This window comes from Oncorhynchus gorbuscha, linkage group LG09, assembly GCF_021184085.1.
Source record: "Oncorhynchus gorbuscha isolate QuinsamMale2020 ecotype Even-year linkage group LG09, OgorEven_v1.0, whole genome shotgun sequence".
In the NCBI taxonomy this organism is placed as follows: domain Eukaryota; kingdom Metazoa; phylum Chordata; class Actinopteri; order Salmoniformes; family Salmonidae; genus Oncorhynchus; species Oncorhynchus gorbuscha.
This window is the reverse complement of record NC_060181.1, coordinates 38,356,389-38,365,161: the sequence shown is the minus strand read 5'-3', so window position 1 is coordinate 38,365,161 and position 8,773 is coordinate 38,356,389. Positions and strand designations below refer to the sequence as shown.

General features: G+C 45.8%; 1 protein-coding gene across 1 annotated transcript; it reads right to left on the bottom strand.

The window, feature by feature from the left end:
- Nucleotides 1-3,243: 3,243 nt before the first annotated feature.
- Nucleotides 3,244-8,636, bottom strand: LOC124043549 (transcription factor 19-like). Its single transcript, XM_046362242.1, has 4 exons — nt 8,406-8,636; nt 6,882-7,506; nt 5,720-6,704; nt 3,244-5,506 (listed from the first exon to the last, which is right to left on the bottom strand). The coding sequence occupies exons 2-4, from the start codon at nt 7,138-7,140 to the stop codon at nt 5,185-5,187; spliced, it is 1,566 nt and encodes a 521-aa protein (XP_046218198.1). The 5' UTR covers nt 7,141-7,506; nt 8,406-8,636; the 3' UTR covers nt 3,244-5,184.
- Nucleotides 8,637-8,773: the final 137 nt, after the last annotated feature.

Genomic DNA, 8,773 nt, shown 5'->3' with positions numbered 1-8,773 from the left:
AGTACCGTGGACTTTGTTTACAGTTAATTAGTGTTTTCCCTGCTCTTTTATTTCCAGTACGCTTGTTGCCGGATTTAAGACGTTGTGTGGGTTTGAGTTTCAGGCACAAGGGTGGTAGCTGTGTTTTTGTGAATATATACTGAGGCCCTTGTGTGTGTGTGTGTGTGTGTGTGTGTGTGTGTGTGTGTGTGTGTGTGTGTGTGTGTGTGTGTGTGTGTGTGTGTGTGTGTGTGTGTGTGTGTGTGTGTGTGTGTGTGTGTGTGTGTGTGTGTCATTTGTCTCACCTGAATTGTATACATTCATGTGACACACACAGAGAGGCTTTTGTCCTCGTGCTGAGAGAGCCTCTCCTAGAAGTCGTTGTGGCATCTGGTGCGTCTTGTTTCTCCACGTTTTGCCTTTTTTTTACACGTTTAATTTGCATCTATTCTGTTCCCCGTACGGTGTCGCTGGCCCCTGTTTGCGTGTCCGCTCATCCACTCCTCATCCACAATGCACAGCTCACACGCAAACACAATGGCAGGCAGGCGCTCTGATCGTCTCACATCCGCTCAACACTCCTCCATAAATAGAAAGACTGCTCCCCAGGGGAAGAAAACAATGTTTGGAGGACAGATTAAAGGGGGGGGAGGGAGCTCATTGAGGCAGGGGCTGGCTGGCTAGATGTGTGAGTCTGGCGAGATTGCCAGTCCGGTTTAATTTCCTCACATTCTCTCCCAGTGTGAGAGAGCCTGTGGGTTTTACATCCCTTGTACTTGACACATGTCCGCTGCTTGGCCCCTCTGCCATTTTAAATAGTAGGCATTTTACTCCCATCACATATAGACTTAGCTAAAACAATTACTGAGAAGGGATTGAGACACAAATACTCATTTATGTAAGCAGCAGAGCGGATGCTGAGAAAGTGTATCACATAATTGGCAGTTCAACAGCGGTTTACCCTTGTGGAAGAAGACTAAGTGGGCACTCCTTCACAGCCTGCAATAAAGCATTGCTACCATTTACTTTTATCCACGGAGTCTCAACTCACTTGTTATGACTCAGAAATAGCCATGTGGGGAAAGTGAGATGGGAGCCTGTTGATGACAACAAACATACATTTTTTTGGCATGGACCCCATAGGTGCAGTTAAATACAATCTTGTTTTCATATTAAGATTCACGATAATGACTATTCTAGGGGCGTTAACCTCACGACCCCAGATCACTCAAACGCTAGAGGTTTGATACAGCCAAATTGTTTTGAATTATAATCCACTGCTCTTTGTGATGTTTTTTTTTACCCCCTTTTCTCCCCAATTTCGTGGTGTCCAATTGTTAGTAGTTACTATCTTGTCTCATCGCTACAACTCCCGTAGGGGCTCGGGAGAGACGGACGACGCTAGGCCAATTGTGCGTCGCCTCACGGACCTCCCGGTCGCGGCCGGCAGTGAGTCTCTGGTGGCACAGCTAGCGCTGCGATGCAGTGCTCTAGACCACTGCTCCATCCGGGAGGCCTACTCTTTGTGATGTTAACCTCACGACCCCTAGATCACTCAAGATGTTACAGTGCAGACACAAGCCCACTTGCTTTGAGATTCGGGTGGACTGGAGACTGATGGCTGTTCTGTTCACCACCTGTGGACTGAGTTCAGAGAATGAAGCATGCCACCCACTGTGAGATGCTGCTGTGTGAGTGATGGCCTTTGTGTGTGTGTGTGTGTGTGTGTGTGTGACTGGTCATTTCATTGCATGTTGTGATACCAGTACAGTATGTGTTGTATGCTCAGGCAGCATGTTAAAGCCTCTCTGATGAGCCGAACGACAGATTGGCCGCCATTAAAATGTCATGTCCAATTACTGCCACATTTACTCTCCCCTCCCTCTGACATCAGGGCCGTCCATCAAAGTTGGTTATCTGTGACATAAAGCCTGGTCATGTGGAATGATCATCCCTCTACAACGGGCCAATTAAAAACGTGTAATAGGTGTTTCAGGTTGATCTTAACCCAAGTTAAGAATTTGACAACAATTTTGTGACCACGAAACATGGCCATGAATGTATGAATGGGCTATCTCTATCCCATTGCCCGCCTGTGGTGATAAGTAAAACAATTATTCTCCCCTCGGTTCTGCTAAACGTCATTTATTTAAACTTTTTAGAATCGTACTCTTAGAACCTGTTTTTACTGGCCGTGTTTGATTAATTATTGAGAAAGAGTTACAACTTTTAACTGGAAGCATTATAGCGCAGAGTTCTATAATGCTATCAGACATTTATTTTCATGGCCCATTAATATTGTTTGACTGTAATTGATACACTCATTAAATTGAACACAAGGCTTACGAATGGTGGGCTCATTGTGTTCCAGGCACTTACCTCTCAGGCTGTACTATTGCGTAATAGGGCTTTCCCTCCTCTTCTGACTGGTGCTGGAGGCCCACCGAATCAGGGTCAGGATGGGGTCAGGAGGAAATAGTAAGCAGACAGGATCTTGGGGGAAATGGCAGCTGCTCCAGAGTGATCCCATTAGGCCTCAGTAAGCCTGTGTGTCAGTCACACCACACCTCTCAGGCACCAGAGCACGTATGGGTCAAACTCTCGCATCTGGACCTGTTTGGCTGGGGTGTCTGATAATATTCTGTGCCAATAAGTGTACTGTAATCCATCCATCCAAAGCCTAATTTTGTCCCTCGCAGTAACTTGTATCAATATTGAATTCTCTTTGAATTGTGTAATGAAAACATATGATTTTCAGTGAGAATAATTGGGAATGACTTCATAAATTTATCCAGACTTGGGTATTTTTTATACCAGGCACTTATAAGTGATGTCAACAGCCATATAACGGAACAACACTGCCTTCTGCTGGTGAAAAATAAAAACGCAAAATAGCTTTTTAGCTCAATATTCTCATTAACACCCTCCCAATAACTGTATGGTATTTTCCCTCAGACTACAATTATTTGAGCCAAATAGATTTTCTTCTCACTACTGTCCCATTTCCAATCCCCTCCAAGGTACCAGAAGTAACACTTGTCTGTCGCTGTGACTGGCCCCAAAAAAGTGTTGCCATGGAAACACGGACAATGTAATTTTCGCCCATGAGGGTCTGGCGGCGTTTCCCCCCCCCCTCTGTAATCTGTTTCCTTGGCCGTCTGTGAGTCTGTCTGCACATATCGGACTTCGTATCATGTTTAACCAGGGCTCTAGGGCACACCTCACTAACCTGAGAGCAGACATGCTCCAATTGGAGAGAAAAAAATCTGGATGAAAACTTATTATAAAAGACCAGAGAATGTTATCACGACCCAGAGCCATAGATGGATATGTACCCCCAGAGGGCCGAAGTCTGAGTCATGGTAATATCATGGTGAATTGAAAAGAAGCTTCAGCACACACGGGCGATCTGGATGCTCCATGAAATCTGTGAAGCTGTTGCGTCGAGATCCCCGCTGTGCTAGTTTCTTTTCAATATAGTAGTTTTTATCCAGGCACTTGGTAACTCAATAGCCAATAGATGTGTTATAGCTTCACAAATAAGCATCATGGTGAACGGAACGGACTTGAGAACTACAGGTCGAAAAATATATTCCATCAATACATTTGTGAAATACCTTTTATTTCTTCCCTGGTTAACTTTCAAGACAAATACCAATAATCGGAGAGGCATCCAACTGAACAAACCCTACTCCCGGAGACGAAATGGGTGAGCAGGCTTTTGCTCCAGCCCTATTATATCTCACCTGTTTCAGCCGATCAAGGGCCTAAGGAGCAGCTGATTACTACAATCAGGTGAGTTATAGGGCTTGAACAAAACCCTGCACAAGGGTAGCTCCTCAAGAGTGTTGGTCATGCCTGCTCTACAACTCGATGAAGGAAAACGCCACCCACAAATCTTCTGGTACTTGTTTCATTAGTCCATTGTTGACACGTTTTCCTGACCAGAAATCAAGGGGTGGCAGGTAGCCTAGTGGTTAGAGTGTTGGGCCAGTAACTGAAAGGTTTCTGGATCAAATCTCCAAGCTGACACAGTGAAGATCTGTTATTCTGCACCTGAACAAGGCAGTTCACCCACTGTTCCCCGGTAGGCTGTCGTTGTAAATAAGAATTTGTTCTTAACTGACTTACCTAGTTGAATAAAGATTCTGAGATATGTAACTTTCAAAATAGAGAAATCATCCCTGTATGATTCATCTTGGAAAAAAAGCTTATGAAGGGGATGATCTGTCATTTAGAAGTGACATATCTTGAAAACGTGATTGCTGATGAGCAAAATCGTTTTGAGACTATGTCAACAATGGACAAATACTCAACTAGTTTCTGGGTGGAGTTTCTCTAAATCGACGTGTGTCATGGACAGATATGTATACGGTACACTGTTAAGAGACGTAAGTCAAAGTCATCAGAAAGCTTACGTTAATTAGAAGACAAAAAAAACAAGTCTGCGTGTTATAGATCTGAATTCCCATATCAAAACAGTCTTTTAGAGAAGATTAAAACAACTACTAGACGGTAGGAACACAGAAAACACATGCTCCTCTTTGCGTAAACATCTCTACCCAACGGGATAGAACCAAGCTAAGCATATCCTTGCGCGATTCTTTTTGGTGTGTGATGAGAGTATTGCAATGCATATTGTGTAACTGCAGATACGAATTCGGCGAATTCTCCAATACCACCTCCATTAGCCCCAATCAACAGCGGGTTATTCACAACCCGATATCGAAGTACTTAGCACATGAAGTTATAAACCTGCTCTCTGTCACTGTGCATCTACTTGTTTCCCAGACTTATACTGTACACCAGAGAGTAGCCCTTGTGTAGCTGAAATAGTTCCAACACAGTTCATATCAGTCCCCAGGGTCTCCACTGCTAACCCGAGTCTTAGCTGTCACTCTATTTGTCAAACAGTTGCGCAAACAGAGCGAACGTGGATGAACACTTTGAAAAATGTCAAGTTTAGGACCGCCTCTTAACTATCACGTAGATGAGATCCACCCCACTGTCCATGACAGCCTCAGTCACAGCTAAAAACCTCTACAAACACTGTACAACATCTACTTTTTAAAAATTCATACAATCCCCATTATACAACAATAGTCTTTTTTCCCTCTCTCCATAAACAAGCCCCAAATTCCCTGTTGTATGATTAAGGCATTTAAGTGGGTTCTAGTTTAGGGGCTGTGGCCCACTCCCGCTGTATCAGCAGCAGCCACAGTGGAAGTCTGCGTTGGGGTCCAGCAGGAGGTTCTTGCGGTCGCAGTGCAGACAGTCCAGGTGGTACCAGGCGTCGCAGTCGTCACACTGGACCCACTGCACCGTATCCTGCTGGGGCAGGCGGCAGCGAGGCGCGGCACAGGGCTCCACCCCCTGGGATACCACCCCCTCCTCTTCGTCTTCTGAGGAGGACGAGGAGGAGCTCGAAGAGGAGGACGAGGAGGATGTGGAGGAAGAGGAGGAAGAGGAAGGAGGGGGAAGGGAGGGCCGCGGAGGAGGGTGCTTCCTTGGTCGGCCCCGCCGCTTGCTGGAGAGAGGAGAAAAGCAAGGTGTGAGTGTCACAGTTGACTTTCAATATATTAACTGGATTTCACATAAAAATATTTAATTTGAGAATGTGAAGACAGAACAGAGCATATATATTTACAGGGAAGGAAAATGTCAAATGAAAAAAAATGACTATGATACGATAGAGAAATATCACTGTAGTTTGGATGCTGTCACATGAGGGCATTCTCACCCAGTGTTGACATGAAATCTGGCAAACTGCCCTGGCCGTGCTCTCTCCTCTTTGCAGATCCTAAGGGACGGGGACACCAGCGAGTAGCTCTCTCCTCCCACCACCATAGGGGAGTACACTGGGGAGCTGTGAGCCCGTCGCCTTCCCCTCCCAGAAGATGGCGGCGGAAAAATATTCTGCTGGCGAAACACAGAGACGTTCATATTTGGGCCAGTCCTTTGATGGTTCGGGTCGATCTCCCGCCTCTGATTGATGTTGAAGGATACGTGGTTGAGTTTGCCGTTAGCGACGATTGCGTGACCGTTTGCAATCGGTTTAGGCACAGGCTTCAGTTCGAACTGGCGTGGTACATCCTGGTCCGTTTTGGCTAAAGAAGCGTGGAAACCCTCAGACTCAGACTTGTAGAGGCGTCTTCTCTTCGTCCCTCTCTGGCTGTCCTTCACGCTTTGGTGGTTCCTGGCCTCATCCGAGCTGTCATCCTCCAGAAGTACAGTGTGGGCTGACTTGCGCCTGCTCTTGGACGACGCCGGGAGTGACTTGGATGAGACCACAGAGGTAGTGGGCGGGAAAGGAGGAGGGGTGGAGGGCGGGACCAAGGATGTGAAAGGCGGGGAGGTGGAGTTTGGGTCTGTGATACTGCCATCACTCCTCTTAAATGTCCAAGGACTCCCATTGATCTTGCTCAGGCTTCCAATGGAATTCAAAATGACAGTCGCCCTGTTGATTGACCAAGTGGAGAGATCCAAGTTGGCCACCGCCTTGCGGTCCAGGCTCGTTCTGATTCGGTTCTTCAGGTCGGAGGAGAAGGTGCCGGCCTTGGGGATGGTGATGGCGTCAAAGTCCAACGGCCGCACACTAACCTTCTGGAAGAGAAAGTAGAACTCTGGGCTCCCTCGCTCTGATTGGCAGCCGAAGGTGAGTGTGTCACCGTCTGAGAGCTCCCATTGGACACTGGGCTGCAGACGGACCTCATTCACCCAGGTACCTGGCATGGGAAGGTGGGGGAGAAAGCTCATTAGATGAAAGGCTTGTAGAATAGAGATTAATGAGACCTAAGGAAACTAAACACAAGTGTGTGTAGTTCTAGAACATGTAGATATTTCTTGATAAATAAATGTTTAAAAAAGTGCACTGTAATCATGTGGGATGGTGTGGAACTCACCATGGCTGCTCCGGTCCTTTAGCTGCACCTTCCAGCCCCCCTCGGCCGCCCCCTCCACCTCCCTCTCAGCATACAGCTCGGCGTGGATCCGGGACACGGACGTCGAGTCCAGGGTGACATCGCACAGCTCTGCCGCACGGCCCAGCCGAAACACTGATTGGGTCAGCGCCGGCCGGAACGTGTACAGGTCCTGGGCCAAATCTGTGGAGGACGAGCCGATTCTCAGCAGCTGGAAACACGGCTGGACTCCGGACAGCATGGCCACGACTCACCGATCCCCACCCCAGTCAGTAACAGCTACTTTCTTACATAGAGCTTTCCATGGCTTAAATAGCACTTAAGTCAGTAAATGTGATAAAAAGCTGTCTGTAATGCTGGTAAAGGCTTTGTTCTTAGTATGTGGTGTTGAATGAATTTGAACAGAGTAAACATTAAAACTCTTGTTTTAAAAGTTAAAGTTAAAACCTATATTGTATACAATCTATAACCTGCACGGTTAGTTGCTGAGTAACATCATCTAAATATCAGTTGTAAATGCTAATGGTTACAGTTGACTAAGCTAACTAGTTCAGAAATGGACACTAAAAGGCTGGGGGCTAGAAATGGCAGCTTGAGGTAGTTCAATCTGAAAAGAAAAGGGAAATTCTAAGACAGCATGCCCATGATTCTCACCAAACTATACATTTAAAAGCGGAAGCAAAGTAATTTAAGCATATTTGTTCATTTCAGTCTCCTCCATCTCTCCTAACCGAAGTTATTTGTAAGGATCCTTTTTCTATTAATAATGGAAAGTTAACAGTTGTACAGAAAGACTCATGTGAACTTATTGACGCAATTAAAGCCTTTAAGTCCGGGAAAACTCCAGGTCTGGATGGCAACTCCAGGTCTACAACAAAATGTCACTTAGGGACCCCAAAAGGCTAGGGCCAGCTCTGACTGCATGGATTGGTATCGAGGTGGGTATGAGCCACTGTGGCCCCCTCATGAGGAGTTCAGATTGTGGCCCCAACCCCCATCAAAGTTGCCCATCCCTGCCCCATCTAGTGTATTCATCTGGATCTGAGAGAAGTCACATAAATTTAAAATATGCATCAAAATAGACTTTTACATGTAGTTGAACAGTAATAGGTGCTACCTTGGCGTTATGATCACTCACAAATATGATGCACATTGTTATATGAAAAACTAAAATTGCATGTAGGTAGCTAAATAGCTAACGTTACTGGATGCCTGACAGACAGTGCTCGTGATTTGCTCGTGTAGCCCAAAGCTCGTGCCATGCTATGGCACAGGGACAAAGCAGGGGACAGCAAGTGAATCACTTTTGTTAGCTAGCTAAATTACAGCGACTATTTTTGCAAAGATGACTCTACAAATGTCAACAAACTGTAATATATCGTTACACCGATTAAGAGGCGCATATCATTAGGAACTCAAAATACACAACGAGGAAAAATTATTTCACAATCGAGGCGTAGACAGCTGGATAGTTCCTGTAATCCACATTGAAAGTCATAACGTTACCTCCACAAACGTGGGTCGAATCTGGTGCACTTGAATTCTCTTCCACTGCCTAAATATGATGCTAACGGTGCCGATTGTCTAAAACTGTGGATATACTTTAGTATTTTGATCACTTTTGACTTATGTCCAATTTAATCGTCGTTCTTTGCTAAACAGAGGTTTTCGCGTTCTTTTCCCCAGGAAGTCCTTTGAAATTTGGCGCGCCAGCCGTGCTTTCTTGCGCGAAATTCCACGCCACTTCCGCCCGCCTCCGTGCTGTCACTCACAGCTATGGCACAGTTTTATGAAACTCAGTCACTGCACAGAGGTAGCTAGCTGCTACTTCATATTAAACTTTTAGTTAGTTAGTTTAGTTAGTTAGAACAGTG

Bases quoted from the DNA above. Each gene is read 5' to 3' on its own strand.
- LOC124043549 (XM_046362242.1), bottom strand. From the start codon at position 7,140: ATGCTGTCCGGAGTCCAGCCGTGTTTCCAGCTGCTGAGAATCGGCTCG. The intron at 6,705-6,881 runs GTGAGTTCCACA...TTCCCATGCCAG, and splicing joins AAAGGACCGGAGCAGCCATG to GTACCTGGGTGAATGAGGTC. The intron at 5,507-5,719 runs GTGAGAATGCCC...TCCTCTCTCCAG, and splicing joins AGATTTCATGTCAACACTGG to CAAGCGGCGGGGCCGACCAA.